Source organism: Nicotiana attenuata, unplaced genomic scaffold, assembly GCF_001879085.1.
Source record: "Nicotiana attenuata strain UT unplaced genomic scaffold, NIATTr2, whole genome shotgun sequence".
Classification (NCBI taxonomy): Eukaryota; Viridiplantae; Streptophyta; class Magnoliopsida; order Solanales; family Solanaceae; genus Nicotiana; species Nicotiana attenuata.
Genome location: NW_017673734.1, coordinates 40,921 through 61,669, shown reverse-complemented (window position 1 = coordinate 61,669; position 20,749 = coordinate 40,921). Strand labels below are relative to the sequence as shown.

The 20,749-nt window shown below is 41.8% G+C and overlaps 1 protein-coding gene across 1 annotated transcript; it reads right to left on the bottom strand.

Moving 5' to 3' along the window:
- Positions 1-2,367: 2,367 nt before the first annotated feature.
- LOC109217132 lies at positions 2,368-2,961 on the bottom strand. The gene has a single exon (XM_019381366.1). It carries the CDS (start codon positions 2,959-2,961, stop codon positions 2,368-2,370), a length of 594 nt encoding a protein of 197 aa, XP_019236911.1.
- Positions 2,962-20,749: the final 17,788 nt, after the last annotated feature.

Below are 20,749 nucleotides of genomic sequence, written 5' to 3'. Positions count from 1 at the left end.
CTTAGGTGGGCAGATTTGTGGTTAGGATAGGAATATACCTAGTCACCGTGCTTAATTAAAATATTGTAATCTTAATGCGTTCTTAATAGATTGATTTCATAGGAATATAGGCGTTAATATATTTTGAATAGGTGAAGAAGAAGAAATAGGTGAAGAAGGGGTGGAGGAAGGAGGAAAAGAAACATCAACATCTGAAGGACCAGAAGGGTCGGAAATGATAGGAGATGGAGAAGAAGGTAAATGAGAAGATATAGAATAAGGAGAGACTGAGAGATGAAATGGAAAAACAACTTCATGAAAATTGACATCTCTGGAAATAAGTACAGACTTAGTTTGCAAATTGTAAAGCTTATAGCCCTTCTTTCCAAAAGGGTAACCAATGAACATACAAGGGACAACCCTTGGCTGAAATTTGTCCCTTTGACATTTGGGAACTATAGCATAGCAAAGGAAGCAATAAGGTTTCAAATAGTTATAGGATGGTACAACACCATATAAGAGTTCAAAAGGAGTTTTGTTTGATATTACAGTTGAAGGAAATCTATTTATAAGATAGGTGGCAGTTAACACACAACCCCCCCCCCCCCCCGAATTTGGTAGGAAGTTTTGACTGAAATAAAAGAGCCCTTGAAGTTTCTAAAAGATGTTTGTATTTTTGCTCAACCACACCATTTTGTTGAGGTGTGTGAAGCAACTTGTTTGGTGTAAGATCCCATTTTCAGAGAAAAATTGAGACATGGAATGAGAAGAGCTAAGCTCTAGGGCATTGTCACTTCTAATAGTTTTGACAGGGAGGTTGAACTGTGTTTGGACCATTGCAATGAATGCCTTGAGAAGAGGAAAAACATTACTTTTGGCATGCATTAAATGACTCCAAGTGGCTCTACTATAATCATCCACAATTGTCAAAAAATATTTTGCGCCAGTATATGATTGTGTAAGATATGGTCCCCAAATATCAATATGAATTAGTTGAAACAAGGAAGTGGAACTAGAGGTACTATCTGGGAAAGGCAATTTAGATTGTCTAGCTAGAGGAGAAATTGGACAAATGAAAGATTGCTTAGAGGAAATATTAGGAGAAATATCAGGAATGGTCTTCATTTTAGCAAATGGGATGTGACCTAATCTATGATGCCAAAGAATATCAGAACTGGTTACAGCATTCACAGAATTCATACAAGAAACATCAGAGTTTACACAAGAAAGAGTAGAAGTAGTACTGTCAGACACAATAGGCACATTATTATTCAAAGGTGAATTATTTACAACCGATGTAGTGTCAATTAGGGAAGAGGCAGAGGATGAATGCATGGAGAGTACATTAGCAGCTAAATCTGAAATAGAGATACAATTCAGTTTAGGGAGAACAATATTATGACTAGAAGTGGAAGAGATTGAAGTGGTAAGTGGAAGAATCTTGTAAAGACCATGGTGCACTCTACCAAGTTCCAGAAGCTTCTTCCTGGAAGGGTCCTATATATAATAGGAAAAAGATATGAAAAGGACAAAATTGTAAAACTGTTGAATCAACCTATAAACATATATGATATTTTATTGAAATGATGGAATATAGAGCACATGATGCAAAACAACGAAAGGAGACAAAGTAAGTGAACCAGTGCATGTTACTTTCACTTTGTAACCATTTGTCAAAGAAACTAAAGAGGGTACAGGAAGGGGTTTAATGCCAAAAAGGAAATCTTTACTAATGTCATATGGTCATTTGCTCCTGAATCTACTATCCAAACACTCCTAACATCACTAGACAACATGCAAGCAGCAAAGCTATCACAATCAGGGAAAGGTTGAGTAGAAATGTTACCAGCAAAATTTGCAGATCCCATAAGATTTGCCTAAGAGTTAAAGTCCAAAGTTGAACTTTTCAGAAGCATCAACAGTTGACTGCACTATTCTTTTGTCAGTCCAGGTATCATAGAGTCTTGACGAACAGATCCAGAAGTAGTAGGGGCATCAAGCACTCCAAAAGTAGAAGATTCAATATTGGCAGCAGTACCATACTTCCTGCCTTTTGTAAATTCAAAATTCTGTGAAATATCATGCAGCCTGTGACATGTCTCAATGGTATGGTTATTCTTCTTACAGTACTTGCAGAATAAAGATACCTTATGCTGCCCAAGATTCATCCTTTGATTGGATTGATCAAAATTAACTCTCTAATTGTATTGTTTGTTAAGATTTGGTTGAGAAGGAGGTTTATTGTTGACACTTGCATGGAAAGAAGCCATATCAAAACTAAAATGAGTGGTAGGAATGACTTGTCTTTATTTTTCATCTTGTAAAAGAATGTTATAAACATTGCCAAGTGAAGACAGTGGGTTCATGAGCAGAATATTACTCCTAACATTAACATATGTCTCGTTCAACCCCATTAGAAATTGATGCACCCCTATTCTCTTCTTCTTCCTGCTCCAGACCAGGCTTAGCAACACAATTACAATTTTTTGCATGATTGGAAGACATGACTATCAGTTCATCCCAAAGCTTCTTCAACTTGTTAAAATAAGATGCAATATCAAGATCCCCTTGACATGTAAAAGCCAACTCCCTCTTAATTTCGAATTTCTTAGTTCCATTAGCTGTTCCATAACTAGTATTTAATTGCCTCCAAATACTCTCAGCAGTCTCCGAATATTGAACACTTTCTGCAATTTCAGGGGACACTGAGCTTGTTAAACAGGAAATTACCATGTTGTTCACCCTATCCCACTGTTTGCACTCGGGTGAATTAATAGGAGGCCTAGGGAGAGTTCCATCGATAAAAGCTATTTTATTTCTAGCTGAAAGAGACATGATAATGCTCCTTTTCCAACCTCCAAATCTAGTACTGGAGAAAGGAACACCAACCAGTGATGTACCAGGGACATCACTAGGATGAAGGAACAGAGGACTTGAAGCACGAGGGGTAAATTCAGACTCATTACTAGTAGTAACACCCATTTTTGTGAATTAATACCAATACAATTCAAACAACCAAAACAGGGATTGTATATCACTACCTCAATCCTCTTCAATGAACCCATTCAGAAAGTGTAATGACCCCGCCAGTTGTTTCATGAGTTACCGCTCCGTTTCCCCCCATATCTGCTTCTTTATCTCTTGTTCAGCTGTATTATGTGGTATCCGGTTGGTTGGTTCGGGTTCGGAGTTGTTTTGTAGAGGAATGAGACACTTAGTCTCTTTTGAGTAAGCTTAAGTTGGAAAAGTCAACCGGATGTTGACTTATGGGTAGAAGGTCTCGGATGTGAATTTTGATGGTTCGGATAGCTTCGTTAGGTTACTTGGGACTTAGGAGCATGATCAGAATGTATTTTGGAGGTCCGTGGTAGATTTAAGCTTGAATTGGCGAAATTGGAATTTTGGCATTTTCCGGTCGATAGTGGAAATTTTGATATCGGGGTCGGAATGGAATTCCGGAAATTGGAGTAGGTCCGTTGTGTCATTTGAGACGTGTATGCAAAATTTCAGGTCATTCGGGGTGAGGTTTGATAGACTTTTTGATCGTTTGCAGAATTCAGAAGATTTAGAATGCTTAGGCTTGAATCCGAGGGTGATTTGGTATTTTGATGTTGTTTTGAGTGTTCCGAAGGTTGGAACAAGTTTGAATGATGTTATGGGATATGTTGGCATGTTTGGCCTTCCTTCTAACATAAAATATACGGAGAGAGGAATTGGCATAATAAAGTAGGAAAATTTACTGAAGAAGTGCGGGAAATATTCTTAAAAGAGCTTCTTCGAAATTTCGTTATCATGTAACGAAGGGGATTCTTATTTGTACAAATGGTACTTCGAGCTTGGAACGAGCATGGAGAGATTAACGATACTTCTTTATCTTTTGAGTTGTTCTGCCGGATCGGTCGCTCACGATCTTTGGTCTTTATCCGGACCCGATGAAAAAAATGGGATCACTTCTTATGGACTCGTTGAGAATGATTCTGATCTAGTTCATGGCCTATTAGAAGTAGAAGGCGCTCTGGTGGGATCTTCACGGACAGAAAAAGATTGCAGTCAGTTTGATAATGATCGAGTGACATTGCTTCTTCGGCCCGAACCGAGGAATCCCTTAGATATGATGCAAAACGGCTCTTGTTCTATCCTTGATCAGAGATTTCTCTATGAAAAATATGAATCGGAGTTTGAAGAAGGGGAGGGAGAAGGAGCCCTTGACCCGCAGGAGGATTTATTCAATCACATAGTTTGGGCTCCTAGAATATGGCGCCCTTGGGGCTTTCTATTTGATTGTATCGAAAGGCCCAATGAATTGGGATTTCCCTATTGGTCCAGGTCATTTCGGGGCAAGCGGATCATTTATGATGAAGAGGATGAGCTTCAAGAGAATGATTCGGAGTTCTTGCAGAGTGGAACCATGCAGTACCAGACACGAGATGACTAACGGGGTTGGGGTTATTAGTTTTATTGTAGGAGAAGGTATCAAATATATAGGGGGCGGACGCATCTCTTCTTATCTTTTCTTGTATTTAGTTTATGTTTCGAATCCATATCCGGTTCTGGAAGGACTGCCTCCACTGCATTAGGGGGCACGTTTTGGGGGTTTGGCTGGGCGAACTCTTCGTCATTTGATTAACTACTATTATCCGCAAATAGGCCTACACCGAAGGACGGCCAACCGGGGCCTCCACTGCTACCCCCCAGGTTTCCTTCAGACCCAGACATTCCCCCCCCCTCGATGCATGAAGAAATGGAGCGACAGCCCTTTGAAGTTCATCCATAAAGAGGTATCCAAGCGATACTCCTACTTTTTGTAGAATTAGATAAATGAAAAAGCATATAGATATATACACCTTGGGCATGATGACTTGACGTCATCCTCACCTTCCTCCGGCTTATCACCGACAGTCTGTTCAGGGTTCCAAACTCAACGATGGCAACTAAACACGAGGGTTGTGCTCGTTGCGGGACTTAACCCAACACCTTACGGCATGAGCTGACGACAGCCATGCACCACCTGTGTCCGCGTTCCCGAAGGCACCCCTCTCTTTCAAGAGGATTCGCGGCATGTCAAGCCCTGGTAAGGTTGAGGTCCCGTGGGCCTCGCGTGAGTTCTAGGTGGTTAACGGATCATTTTGGACTTTGGAAAGATAGCAGATTTTCTGGTATTTTTGTTGCAGAGATTTGTTCTTCGCGTTCGCGTAGGGATGTTGAGTGAGGCAGGTGAGTTGCTCTTCGCATTCGCGAAGGCCAAGCTAGGCAAGGAACCGCGTTCGCGAGGTGGAGTTCGCGTTCGCGAAAGAGGAAAAGTTTGAGTAGTGATTTTTTTTGCTCCGCGAACGCGAGGCTTTGACCGCGTTCGCAAAGAAGGGAGCATCTGGGCAGAATGTTTATAAAGCCATCGTCGCGATTTTGAGGCCATTTCTCACCATTTTTGAACGGCTTTGAAGCTTTTTGAGAGGGATTGAAGAGGGATTCGAAGGAAACACTTGGAGTTAAGGTTTTTGAACTCAATACTGGATTCTATGGTAATTTCTAACTAATTAGACATGACTTTAGTGGGATTTAAAGGCTAAAATTGAGGGAATTAGGGTTTTGAATTGGAGAGTTAAATTGGGGATTTGAGGGGCCATTTGAGGTCCGATTTTGATTTTCTTGGTATGTATGGAATCGTGGGAGGACGAGGATTCTTGTGATGTAATTTTTATCTAATTCTGAGACATGGGCCCAGGGGGTCGGGTTGGGCCAATTTTGGGATTTTATGAGTTAATTTGATAATTTTCGTACGGATTTCATTCCTTTAGAGTATATTGATGGTTATATACTGATTTTGGTTAGATTCGGGGCATTTGGAGGCCGAATCGAGAGGCAAGGGCGTCGCGGGCTAGAGTTTGGCTTGGCTTGAGGTAAGTAACGCTTCCAAACTTGGTTCTGAGGGTTCGAAACCCCGAACTATGTGTTCTATGATTACTATTGCGGTGACACAAATGCCAAGTGATGGGAGTGTGGGCGTGCACCGTGAGAATCGCGGCCTGGATCATTCCATGGCACCGCTTAGTGACTGTTTCTTGCTGATATTTGTGTTGTAAATATGTTATTAAGCTAATGAGCTGTAAATCATGCTAATTATCATGTTAAGGCTTCACGCTAATACTGTTGAGACCCGAGAGGTCGTTTCTTGCTGCCATATCATTAGCTTCATTGACATTTTGTACTCAGTCATGTTCATGCATATTATATCATGCCTCAGTCTCAATTATTATTATCTGACACATCATATCTTTGTTCGGACTAGTACCATGACATTTTGAGCCCGTGTGTGTGAGACTGGAGGGTGATGGCTGAGTGAGGCCGAGAGCCTGATATTGAGTGACAGTATGGGGTCGGGCTGCATGCCGCAGCGATATATTGATTACGCCTTCGTTGGCTTGTTATAGCTCTTGGGCTGAAAGGAGCCCCTCCAGAGTCTTTACACCCCTAGTGAGCGCGGTTGATGATATTGAGGGATGGATCTTCCCTGGACATGGATCTTGTCCGAAGTATTATAGCTGGAGATGGATCTTCTCCATAGGGCTGGAATGGCCTTCCTTGGTACTGGATGAATGCGGTCAGTGATGTGTGTGTATATATATATATATATATATATATATATATATATATATATATATATATATATATATATATATATATATATATATATTCTGGGATGTATCTTCCCCGGGCCGGATGGCCATATACAGTACCGAGCGGTTGAGCACTTGTGTGTGGAGGTACACGGAACATTGGTCATGCTATCTGTGCATTGGTACATAGAGATTTTCCTGAGTTTAATACTCCATACTGTTTAGACTCTATTTTATTTACTGTTGAGGTATTACTTGAACTGCAAACATGTCTACTTTTCTGTACAGTTTAAATGTATTACATGTTGAGGTTTGGTTCGTTACTACCTGTTAGTCCATAGGTTGGAGTTGTTACTTACTGAGTTGGTGTACTCACGTTACCCCCTGCACCTTGTGTGCATATCCAGGTATCTTAGGGCACAGTAGCAGCTATTGACTACTCCAGTCACGGACTTCACGGGGATAGCGAGGTAGTTGCCTAGCGACCGCAGTTCTGCTTATCTCCTTCTCTATCTTCCTATTTATACTTTGTTGTTATTTCCAGACTGTCTTGGTGTTGTCTTGTTTCAAAACTATTGTAGCATCGCTCATGACTTAGTGACACCCGAGATCGAACTTGTATTTTCCGTTTTGTTTTGACTTTTACTTTATATCTTTTATCGGATTTCAGTAGGAAAAATGGTTTTTCTTAAGTTTTAAATGAAATATAGATTATTTGGAAATCAGTTGGCTGGCCTAGTTTCACGATAGGCGCCATCACGACCAGGTCAGTTTTGGGGTCGTGACAAGTTGGTATCAGAGCCTAGGTTACATAGGTCTCATGGGTCATGAGCAGGTTTAGTGGAGTCTTGCGGATCGGTACGGAGACGTCTGTACTTATCTTCGGGAGGCTACAAAACCTTTAGGAAAACTTCACAGTCTTGAATTCTTGTTGTGCGAATCTGTTGATTCTGGTACTAAACTTCTGTTATTCTATTCTCCCACAATGGTGAGGACACGTGCTACCGGTTAGGACAGACGACCACCAGTACCACCAGTTGGGGCCACTAGAGGCCGAGGACGCGGTCGAGGCCATGGTAGGGGCAGGGGTGTAGCCCGTACAGCAGCTAGGGCAGCACCTGCAGATCCGCCAGCCGCCCCAATTCATGATCAGGCTCCAGCGGGGGATGCTCCAGCAGTACCAACTCAGGCACCGGCTATGCCTAGTGTTATTCCGGGTCTCCAGGAGACCTTGGGTCAGATTCTGACCATGTGCACCAGTCTTGCTCAAGCGGTCGCAGTTACTACTACAGCCGCTACTTCTCAGGCCGAGGGAGGCACTCAGACTCCCGCCACTCGTACACCCGAGCAGGTTGCGCAGGGACTTCAGACACTGGAGGTACCACCAGCCCAGCCGGTTGCACCTGCTCAGGATTATAGGTTCCAGTTATGCCTGATGACAAGCAGCGTCGATTGGAGGGATTTGGTAGACTTCAGCCTCCGACTTTCAGTGGTGCAGAGGGCGAGGATGCGTAGGGTTTCTTGGACAAGTGTTAGAAGATTCTACGCACAACGGGTATTCTGGAGACCAGAGGGGTCTCATTTACTACTTTTTAGTTTTCTGGAGCTGCCTTCACTTGGTGGGAGGCTTATGAGAGGTGTAGGCCTGTTGGTGTAGCACCCCTTACCCGGCATCAGTTCTCCATTCTCTTCCTAGAGAAGTATGTATGGAATTCCCGCAGAGAGGAGCTGCGCAGACAGTTCGAGTAGCTACGTCAGGGGGATATGACCGTGACGCAGTATGAGATGAGATTCTTCGAGTTGGCCCATCATGCTATCTGGCTAGTTCCCACAGATAGGGAGAGGATCAGGAGGTTCGTTGATGGCCTCACTTATTAGCTACGAATTTTTCTGACCTGAGAGAGAGTATCTGGCGCTTCTTTTGAGGAGGTGGTTAACATTGCTAGAGAGATAGAGTCAGTTCGCCTCCAGGAGCGAGATGAGAGAGAGGCCAAGAGGCCTCGGGGATCTGGTAGTTTTGGTGGTGTTCCTTCTGGAGGTCAGTTTCGGCACGCAGAGGCCATCCGTTCAAACATGCTCATCTAGCTCGTTCGGGTCATCGTGGTGGATCATCGGGCCATGGTTCTCATAGTTCACACCAGGGTCACTCATCTCTCAGTGCTCTTCCAGATCAGAGTTCGACTCAGGCACCATCAATTCAGGGCTCATCTATGCCTAAAACTTCTAGTGGGCATCCCGGCGTATGTGGCTCCCTTCAGTCTCCCCCGTCGTTTGCCGGGAGAGGTTGCTTTGAGTGTGGGGATTTAGGTCATATCAAGAGGTTCTGTCCCCGTCTTATGGGAGGTTTATCCCAGCAGAGGAGTCAGCCTTCGGCTTCAGCACTAGTTACTTCCCCACCCGCTCAGTCAGCTCGGGGTGGAGGTCAGTCAGCTAGTGGTCGCCCTAGAGGGGGAGGACGATCAGGTGGTGGTCAGGCCCGTTTTTATGCCCTCCTAGCCAGACCAGATGCTATTGCTTCAGATGTTGTGATTGCAGGTATTTTCTCACTCTGCCCCAGAGATGCCTCTGTATTATTAGATCCTGGTTCCACTTTTTCATATGTGTCATCATATTTTGCTCATTATCTGGATATGCCCCGTGAGTCTCTTGTTTCACCTATTCATGTATCTACTCCGGTAGGCGATATTATTATTGTGGGCCGTGTATATCGGTCGTGTGTGGTGACTATTGGGGGTTTGGATACCCGAGTAGATCTCTTGTTGCTTAGTATGGTTGATTTTAATGTGATTATGGGCATGGATTGGTTATCTCCGTGTCGTGCTATTTTAGACTGTCATGCTAAGACCATGACATCGACTATGCTGGGGTTGCCACGGATTGAGTGGTGAGGTTCGACGGATTATGTTCCTAGTAGAGTGATTTCATTTTTGAAGGCCCATTGGATGGCTGGAAAGGATTGTCTTTCTTATCTAGCCTTCATGAGGAATGTTAGTGCAAATACTCCTACCATTGACTTAGTTCCGGTAGTGAGGGACTTTCCGGATGTGTTTCCTCCAGACCTGCCGGGCATGCCATCGGACAGGGATATTGATTTCGGTATTGATTTGGTGCGAGGAACTCAGCCCATTTCTATTCCACCGTATCGTATGGCACCGACAGAGTTGAAGGAGTTGAAGGAGCAGCTTCAGGAACTCCTTGATAAGGGGTTTATTCGGTCCAGTGTGTCGCCGTAGGGTGCGCCTGTTCTATTTGTGAAGAAGAAGGATGGCACTATGAGGATGTGCATTGATTACAGGTTGTTGAACAGGGTTACCATCAAGAACAAGTATCCTTTGCCTCATATTGATGATTTATTTGACCAGCTTCAGGGAGCGAGGGTGTTCTCCAAGATTGATCTCCATTCAGGGTATCACCAGTTGAAGATCAGGGACTCGAATATTCTTAAGACAGTTTTTCCGATATGTTCATTATGAGTTCCTTGTGATGTCTTTTGGGATCACTAATCCCCCAGCAACGTTCATGCATTTGATGAACAACGTGTTTCGGCCTTATCTAGACTCATTTGTCATTGTTTTCATTGACGATATTATAGTATACTCGCATAGTCAAGAGGAGCACGTGGAGCATTTGAGAGTGGTATTATAGCAGTTGAGAGAGGAGAAGCTTTGTGCAAAGCTCTCCAGGTGTGAGTTTTGGCTCAGTTCAGTGGCTTTCTTGGGGCACGTGGTGTCTAGTGACGGTATTCAGGTCGATCTGAAGAAGATAGAGGCGGTTTAGAGTTTGCCCAGGCCGTCCTCAGCCACAATGATTCACAGCTTTCTTGGTTTGGCGGGTTATTACCGTCGGTTCGTTCAAGGATTTTTATCTATAACATCACCCTTGACCAAGTTGACTCAAAAGGGTGCTCCATTCAGGTGGTCGGATGAGTATGAAGCGAGCTTTCAGAAGCTCAAGACTGCTTTGACTACAGCTCCGATGTTAGTTTTGCCATCAGCTTCAGGTTCATATACAGTGTATTGTGATGCTTCGAGAGTTGGCATTGGGTGTGTGTTGATGTAGGAGGGTCGAGTGATTGCTTATGCTTCTCGTCATTTGAAATCCCATGAGAAGAACTACCCTGTCCATGATCTAGAGTTGGCTGCCATTGTTCACGCGTTGAAAATTTGGAGGCATTATCTGTATGGTGTGTCTTGTGAGGTGTTTACTGATCATCGTAGCCTCCAGCACTTGTTCAAGCAGAAGGACCTCAACTTGAGGCAGCGAAGATGGTTAGAGCAGCTAAAGGACTGTGATGTCACTATGTTGTACCATCCGGGGAAGGCCAATGTAGTGGCCAATGCCTTGAGTAGGAAGGCGATGAGTATGGGTAGTTTGGCATATATTCCTGTTGGGGAGAGACCTCTTGCAGTTGATGTTCAGGACATGGCCAATAGGTTTGTGAGGTTGGATATTTCAGAGCCCAGTCGGGTCTTAGCTTGTGTAGTATCTCGGTCTTCCTTGTTTGATCACATCAGAGAGCGCCAGTATGATGATCCTCATTTGCTTGTACTTAAGGACAGAGTTCAGTATGGCGATGCCAGAGATGTGACTATTGATGATGATGGGATATTGAGGATGCAGGGCCGGATATGTGTGCCCAATGTAGATGGACTTCGGGAGTTGATTCTGGAGGAGGCCCATAGATCGCGGTATTCCATCCATCCGAGTATCGCAAAGATGTATCAGGATTTGAGACAACATTATTGGTAGAGGAGAATGAAGAAGGATATTGTGGAATTTGTAGCTCGGTGTCTCAATTGTCAACAGGTGAAATATGAGCATTAGAGACAGGGTGACTTGCTTTAGCAGATAGATATTCCAGAGTGGAAGTGGGAGCGGATCACCATGGACTATGTAGTTGGACTCCCACGGACTTTGAAGAAGTTCAATGCTATTTGGGTGACGGTGGATCGACTGACCAAGTCCGCACACTTCATTCCTGTATGTACTACCTATTCTTCAGAGCAGTTAGTAGAGATTTATATCCGAGAGATTGTTCGCTTGCATGGTAGTCCAGTTTCCATCATTTCAGATAGAGGTACTTAGTTCACTTTGTAGTTTTGGCGGGCCGTGCAGCGAGGGTTGGGTACTCATGTTGAGTTGAGCACAACTTTTCACCCTCAGACGAATAGGCAGTCCGAGCGCACTATTTAGATATTGGAGGACTTGTTGCGCGCTTGTGTTATTGATTTTGGAGGGTCATGGGATCAGTTTCTACCGCTCGCAAAGTTTGCATACAACAACAGTTATCAGTCAAGTATTCAGATGGCTCCATATGAGGCTTTATATGGGAGACAGTGTAGATCTCTAGTTGGTTGGTTTGAGCCGGGTGACGCTAGGCTTTTGGGTACAGACTTGGTGCAAGATGCTTTGGACAAGGTGAAGGTGATCCAGGAGCAGCTTTGTGCAACGCAGTCAAGACAAAAGAGTTATGCCGACAGGAAGGTTTGTGATGTGTCCTACATGGTTGGGGAGGAGGTTCTACTGAAGGTTTCACCCATGAAGGGTGTTATGAGATTTGGGAAGAAGGGTAAATTGAGTCCTCGGTTCATTGGACCATTTGAGGTGCTTCGGAGGATTGGGGAGGTGGCTTTTGAGCTGGCCTTGCCACCTAGCTTGTCGAGTGTGCATTCGGTATTTCATGTTTCTATGCTCCGGAAGTATATTGGCGATCCGTCTCATGTTTTGGATTTCAGCACGATTCAGTTAGATAGTGACTTGACCTACGATGTGGAGCCAGTGGCTATTTTGGAGCGGCAGGTCCGAAAGTTGAGATCAAAGGATATAGCTTCAGTGAAAGTGCAGAGGAGAGGTCGGCCCGTGGAGGAGGCTACCTGGGAGACCGAGCGGGAGATGCGGAGCAGATATCCTCACCTATTTGAGGCTTCAGGTATGTTTCTTGACTCGTTCGAGGACGAACGTTTGTTTAAGAGGGGGGATGTAACAACCCGCCTGGTTGTTTCATGAGTTATCACTTCGTTTCTCCCGATTTCTGCTTATTTAAGTCTTGTTTAGCTGTATTATGTGTTATCGGGTTGGTTGGTTCAGGTTCGGAGTGGTTTTGTAAAGGAATGAGCCACTAGTGTCTTTTGAGTAAGCTTAAGTTGGAAAAGTCAACAGGATGTTGACTTATGGGTAGAAGGTCTCGGATATGAATTATGATGGTTTGGATAGCTTCGTTAGGTGATTTGGGACTTAGGAGCGTGATCAGAATGTATTTTGGAGGTCTGTGGTAGGTTTAGGCTTGAATTGGCAAAAATGGAATTTTGGTGTTTTCCGGTAAGCAGTGAAAATTTTGATATAGGGGTCGGAATGGAATTCCGGAATTGGAGTAGGTCCATTGTGTCATTTGTGACGTGTGTGCAAAATTTCAGGTCATTCGGGTGAGGTTTGTTAGACCTTTTGATCATTTGCAGAATTTGGAAGAATTAGAATCCTTAGGCTTGAATCCCAGGGTGATTTTGTGTTTTGATGTTGTTTTGAGTGTTCCGAAGATTGGAACAAGTTTGAATGATGTTTTGGGATATGTTGGCATGTTTGGTTGAGGTCCCGAGGGCCTCGGGTGAGTTCCGGGTGGTTAACGGATCATTTTGGACTTTGGAAAGATAGCAGATTTTCTTGTATTTTTGTTGTAGAGATTTGTTCTTCGCGTTCGCGAGAGGGATATCGCGTTTGCGTAGGGATGTTGAGTGAGGCAGGTGAGTTGTTCTTTGCGTTCGCGATGTTGGTCCCGCGTTCGCGAAGGTTGAGGCATAGTGTGCATCGCGAACGCGTGGTAGAGCTCGCGTTCGTGTAGAAGGGTGAAGCAGGCTTGGGCATTAGGCCCTAAGGCATCGCGTTCGCGACCAGTAGAACGCGTTCGCGTAGGCCAAGCTAGGCAAGGCATCGCGTTCGCGAGGTGGAGTTCGCGTTCGCGAAAGAGGAAAAGATTGAGCAGTTATTTTTGTGCTTCGCGAACGTGAGGCTTTGACCGCGTTCGTGAAGAAGGGAGCATCTGGGCAGAATGTTTATAAAGCCATCTTCGCGATTTTTAGGTCATTTCTCACCATTTTTGAACGGCTTTGATGCTTTTTGAGAGGGATTGAAAAGGGATTTGAAGGGAAATACTTGGAGGTAAGGTTTTGAACTCAATACTCGATTCTATGGTAATTTCTAACTAATTAGACATGAAATTAGTGGGATTTAAAGGCTAAAATTGGGGGAATTAGGGCTTGGAATTGGAGAGTTAAATTGGGGATTTGAGGGGCCATTTGAGGTCCGATTTTGATGTTCTTGGTATGTATGGATTCGTGGGAGGACGAGGATTCTTGTGATGTGATTTTTATCGAATTCCGAGACGTGGGCGCGGGGTCGGGTTTGGCCAATTTCTGGATTTTTGAGTTAATTTGATAATTTTCGTATGAGTTTCATTCCTCTAGCGTATATTGATGGTTATATATTGATTTTGGTTAGATTCGGGGCATTCGGAGGCCGAATCGAGAGGCAAGGGCGTCACGGGCTAGAGTTTGGCTTGGCTTGAGGTAAGTAACACTTCCAAACTTGGTTCTGAGGGTTCGGAACCCCGAACTAGCTGTTCTATGATTACTATTGAGGTGACGCAAATGCCAAGTGACGGGCGTGTGGGCGTGCACCTTGAGAATCACATTCTGGATCATTCCACGGCACCGCTTAGTGACTCTTTCTTGCTGATATCTGTGTTGTAATTGTGTAATTAAGCTAATTAGTCGTAAATCATGCTAATTATCATAGTAAGGCTTCACGCCAATAGTGTTGAGACCCGAGAGGTCGTTTCTTGCTGCCATATCATTAGCTTCATTGACATTCTGTACTCAGTCCTGTTCATGCATATTATATCATGCCTCCTCTCGATTATTGTTATCTGACACATCATATTTCGGGCTAGTACCATGACATTTTGAGCCCGTGTGTGTGAGACTAGAGAGTGATGACTGAGTGAGGCCGAGAGCCTGATATTGAGTGACAATATGGTATCGAGCTGCACGTCGCAGTGAGATATTGATTATGCCTTTGTTGGATTGTTATAGCGCTTGGGCTGAAATGAGCCTCTCCGGAGTCTTTACACCCCTAGTGAGCGCAGTTGATGATATTGAGGGATGCCTTGGACATGGATCTTGTCCGAAGTATTATACCTGGAGATGGAGCTTCTCCATAGGGCTGGAATGGCCTTCCTCGGTACTGAATGACTGCAGCCAGTGATGTATATATATATATATTCCGGATGGATCTTCCCTGGCCATATACAGTACCGAGCGGTTGAGCACTTATGAGTGGAGGTACACGGAACATTGGTCATGTTATCTGTGCATTGGTACATAGAGATTTTCTTGAGTTTTATACTCCATACTGTTTAGACTGCATTTTATTTAGTGTTGAGGTATTACTTGAACTGCAAGCATGTCTACTTTTCTGTATAGTTTAAATTTATTACCTGTTGAGGTTTGGTTCGTCACTACCTGTCAATCCATAGTTTGGACTTGTTACTTACTGAGTTGGTATACTCACGTTACCCCCTGCACCTTGTGTGCAGATCCAGGTATCTCAGGGCATGGTAGCAGCTGTTGACTACTCCAGTCGCGGACTTCATGGAGATAGCGAGGTAGCTGCCTGGCGACCGCAGTTCCGCTTATCTCCTTCTCTATCTTCCTATTAGTACTTTGTTGTTATTTCTAGACTGTCTTGATCTTGTCTTGTTTCAGAACTATTGTAGCGTCGCTCATGACTTAGTGACTGTCACACCCCTTTTTTTCACCTCATTAACCCCTTTAAAAATAAATAAAGTGATTTTGAAGCTCGAAAGGGTTTTCAAATTCGAAAGTGACAAAATTGTGTTCAAAAGGTTTTTTCAGAGTCGCCACCTGATATTTGATTTCGGTGTGTCAGGTCACCTTTTTTAAAATAACAATTTTCCTTCATAACACATTTGACTCTTAAACTAGTTTGCACCAGAGATTCAAGGTAAGGGGGTTCATTTGACTCGGGGAGAAGGTGTTAGGCATTTTCCGAGTCCCGTAACTAGTACGGTTGCGCACATGATCAAGTTGGCTTTTAAAATATTCAAATTGAGGTAAAAATAAATACTCAAGAGGCTCGAGGTCGTTCCCACCTAATAAAGAAAAATAAAATTAAATAAGAATAAAAAGTACTACGAGTTCGCTTTCGGCCTCCAATTACAGAATACTACGGGGCATTCCCCGGAATAAAATATATACAAATCCTTCGGGGCATTCCCCAGGTAAATTAAACTAAGGGACGACCTCTTGCCCCGAAAACTAATAATGGTACGTCCTAATATTGCCTACCTACGTGTGGTCGGCCTAAACATACTACTAGCGATTAATGTAGTAAAATAATGTAAATAAACAATAAATAAATAAATAAAAGAAAATTCAAGTCAGGTTCATGTCTTGCTTTCAACTGTCATTTTTATAGGACCGGGCTCGATTCCTGAAGCATGTTAAACATTAAATACTAACGAGCCTAGTCTCTTCCCCAACTCCCCACCACCCGTTCTATTCAAAGAGGCGTCGAACAGTAATACAAACACGAACCAGAAGGAGCGAAATAAAACGTCTAGAACAAAGAAAGTATCCAAGATAAGTTAAAGAAAGATAAAACAAAAGAAGGAAAATTGAACTAGACTTCAAAATTTCGCATGATCAACGTTACCACCAAGAACTTTGCCATGAATGCAAATAGTGTAGCATGAGAAAATGAATGAGAATCATCAACATATACTCACCCAAATTAATTGGTGCAAACTAATAACTAATTTGATTTTGAATAATAATCAAATGGGTCGCTTGAATTCTTCTAAACATGTATAATCCGGCACTACAAGGAATTAGGAAGAACTAAGAATAATTCTTAACTAAATGTTAAATGGATAAGCCTTTCGAAATTACGAGAGTTACATGAGTAAAATCACTGTAGAAAACTTCATACTATCAAAGCACCTAATCCATTTATCATCAACAATATTCCATAATTTAAGATTGAGAAAAAAAACTAAAATACAACAAAAACTCATGATCTTAAACACACAGTTACTACACTAACCTAACAAAAGCATCCTAGTAACTATAGAGAAGTGAAACAACGTTGGAGACATCAATTTTTAGAGCTTTAACTAATTTGAACAAGCAAGAACATTCCAACACCCAAGATTGAGACATAATATCAGATTTGAATTAAAGAAATGAGTGAAATAGTTTTATGACACCTTTAGTTTAGATTTTTATTGCAAGCAAAGATCTACCAATTTTCAAACAAAAGTAATGAACATCTCCTACTTAAAACCTTAATAAGACTTAATAAACCCCTTTAACATATGCCTTTCAGGTTTAAGCTAGACTAAAAAGAACACTCAAACAGCCAAGTACAAATTCTCCATGTCAATATAAAACTCAAACAGAAGAGAGATTAGGCGAATGAGCTAATATCAAGTTTAAAGAGCACAAACCACAGAAAATAATAAGAAAAGAAAAAAATGAATCTGAGAAATGTAAGTTTCTTCTTAATAACAAAGAATAAAGGAATCAGCTACAAAGCTTCAAACTCAAAAGGGCACTCGAAAATACAACCACTAGATTGAACATGAACCGCGAGTTTCGAACAACGGACGGCAACTCAAATCGGCTTCAAACCTCAATCGATTCCCATCCTTGAAGGTAAAACCCAAGAGAAGAAACTAAAACAATATTTTTTTTTTTTTTTTTTTTTAGGTATTTTCTGAAATTACTTTACCAAAAAAACAGAAACCCCTTTTCAAGAACCCTGGTTTTTCTATCTTTTCACCCCAAATTTTTTCTCCGATTTTTTCTGTCCAGAAACCTCTATATATAGGAACCCTAGAAGCTTCTTCTTACTTCCTCTCCAAGAAATTTGAAAATTCTCTCCAAAACATCCAAAAAAAAAAACCCTAAAGAATTCGAATTTATCCCTTTTGATGGCAATAAAGGACAGATGGACGGAGTAGATCGAGTGTAACTCGATCCTATGCCTTCCATTTTTCCGTTTTTGCCTAAAAAAGATAAACTCAAAAAAAAAGAGATGAAGAGAAAACGCGTCTTTCATGATTAGGGACACGTGGAGGAAGGAGAAGGGGTGGAGGGGGGACCGTGGGGACCAGTTGAGTGAACTCGCCGGGTTTGGTGAGTTTTCCAGCGAGTTTGGGTAGTGAGGGAAGCAGCAGATGCGTGGAGATTGGGGGGGGGGGCGCCGTTTGGTTAGATGGAGATAGGGTTAGGGTTTTTTAATATTAGGTTTATATATTATGGTAGGGAGGAATTGTGGTCGTTGGATCAAATAGGGATAATTGCAGGATAAAAGGGGAGACGGTTCCCAAGCGGTGGCTAGTTCGAGTAAGAGAGACAGATAGAGATAAGGTCCTTTTTTCTGAGAGACCCGCTACGGCTGAGATCTAGAGGGGAGTGGGGCGGGTCAGGCCCGGTTTATGGGTTTAAAGGTGATGTGGATTGAGAGAGATTGGATTGGGTGGTTTTGGGCCTTGCTGGGCTACTAGAAAGCCGAAATTGGACCCTCAAAATTGGGCTGATTATCCCAAAAATGCCTGTTCTTTTGGTCATTTAATAAACTTAAAGGAGATATAAATCCTTCTTAACATAAGATAAAAATGTGACGAAATACTAAATTTTATCCTAAATAGACTATAGTAAACTATATTATAATATGGTGCTATTTTTGGTATTTTTAATAATATATTAATATAAAAGTAGAGAAAAAATAAGTTAAAATCATAGTAAAAATGAAAATATATTGCTATAAAATACTAATGGCCTTAAGTTAAAGATAAGAAAAATATATAATGAAATTATTTTTTGTATTTTCAATTTTTTGTTTTAAAATAAAAAGTAAAAGTGAAAAATAGGTTAATCCTATTAAAATAACTCAAATAAATATTCTAAAATGCTAAGAGTACTAATATAGCTTGATGACGTGGCGGGTCAAAAATTACATATCTACAGTGACACCCGAGGTCGGGCTTGTATTTTCCGCTTTGTTTTGACTTTTACTTTATAGCTTTTATCGGATTTCAGTTGGAAACATGGTTTTACTTAAGTTTTAAATGAAATATGGATTATTTGGAAATCAGTTGGCTGGCCTAGATTCACGATAGGCGCCATCACGACCAGGTCGGTTTTGGGGTCGTGACAGAAAGGCGCTTTTAACATCCATCTAGAATAACCTGAATCTCTTAAAGGGTGCGTATGCCAGAAGAATTCGTATAGATTCCAGTCGAGCTACTGGAGCAAAGGTTTTGTCATAGTCGACTCCTTCTTATTATGAATACCCTTGGGCAACTAACCTGGCTTTGTTTCTTACAACTTTTCCATCCTCATTCAGTTTATTTCTGAAGACCCACTTCGTTCCAATTACAGGAACACTTTCAGGTTAGGGTATCAGTTTCCATACTTGATTTTTGTCGAATTGATCTAGCTCTTCCTGCATTGCCTGCACCCAGCTTGAGTCTTTCAGAGCTTCCTCTATTTTCTTTGGCTCAATCAGAAAAATTAGTGCTATGTTTGCTTTCTTCTTGAGAGCTCCCTGGTTTTCATTCCCTCGTTTGGATCTCCTACGATGAACTTTTGAGGATATTCAGGTTCACTTCTCCATTCATTTGGATGAACTATATGAGTAGTTGACTCCTTTGAAGGTTCTGGTGGATTGTTGTTGGTTTCATTAGTTGACTCTATCACAACATCAGATTCATTAGTCGACTTTTGAGATTTGCTTGTCTCCTGAATTTCTTGAGCTTGATCTTCATCACCTGTACTAATTCCTTTCTTGACCGAAGTGTTATTTTCATCAAATATAACGTGTACTGATTCTTCCACACACAGTGTGCGTTTATTATAGACTCTAAATAATCTACTATTCAATGCATAACCCAGAAAAATACCTTCATCACTTCTTGGATCGAAATTTCCAAGATTGTCCTTACCATTGTTATGAATGAAACACTTACTTCCAAACAGATGAAAGTAACTAATATTAGGACGTTTACCTTTCCATAGTTCATAAGGTGTTTTCTTCAAATTAGGCCTCATGAGACATCGGTAGAGAATGTGACATAATGTACTTACTCCTTCTACCCAGAAGTGATTTGGCAGTGAATGTTCTAGTATAATAGTTCTTGCCATATCTTTCAAGGTTCTATTTTTCCTTTCAACGACTCCATTCTGTTGAGGTGATCTTGGTGCAGAGAAGTTGTGAGTATATCCTTGATCATTACAGAAGTCTTCAAATGCTCTGCTTTCAAATTCTCCTCCATGATCACTTTGGATTGTTGTAATCAGATACCCCTTTTCTCTTTCAAGCTTCTTACAGAAAATCTCAAAATTTTTCAACGCTTCATCTTTATGATATAGGAAAATCACCCAATCAAAACGTGAGTAATCGTCAACAATAACAAAAGCATATCGTTTTCCTTCTATACTAGCAGTTCTAGTAGGCCCAAATAAATTCATATGAAGTAATTGCAAAGGTTTAGAGGTAGATACAATATCCTTATTTTTGAAAGAGTTTCTAGTTTGTTTTCCAATTTGACAAGCATCACATATATGATTTCTAGAAAAATTTAGTTTGGGTAAACCAATAACTAACTCATGCTTAGAAAGTTTTTCTATCAAATGCATGCTTGCATGACCAAGTTTCTTATGCCATAACCAAGGATCATCAAATATGGATGTTAAACAAATATGACCATCTATATTTTCAAATCCATCAAGAATATAAACAATTCCATACCTTTTACCTAGAAGAATTATTTTACCTGTCTCATCTTCAATAACACAACCTGTTTTCTTGAATTTTACCTCAGACCCCGAGTCGCATAGTTGACTTATACTCAGAAGGTTGTAGTTAAGTCCATTAACAAGATAAACCTCACTGATATCATAGTTGTTATTGAAAGGGACTGTTCCGGTATCGACTATTTTTCCTTTTGAATCATCGCCAAACTTAACACTTCCTCCATCTATTTTTGTAATTTTCTTAAACAGGTTTTTATCACCTGTCATATGACTGGAACACGCACTATCTAACGTACCTATTTTTCTTGGCGACTCCTCCTGTGG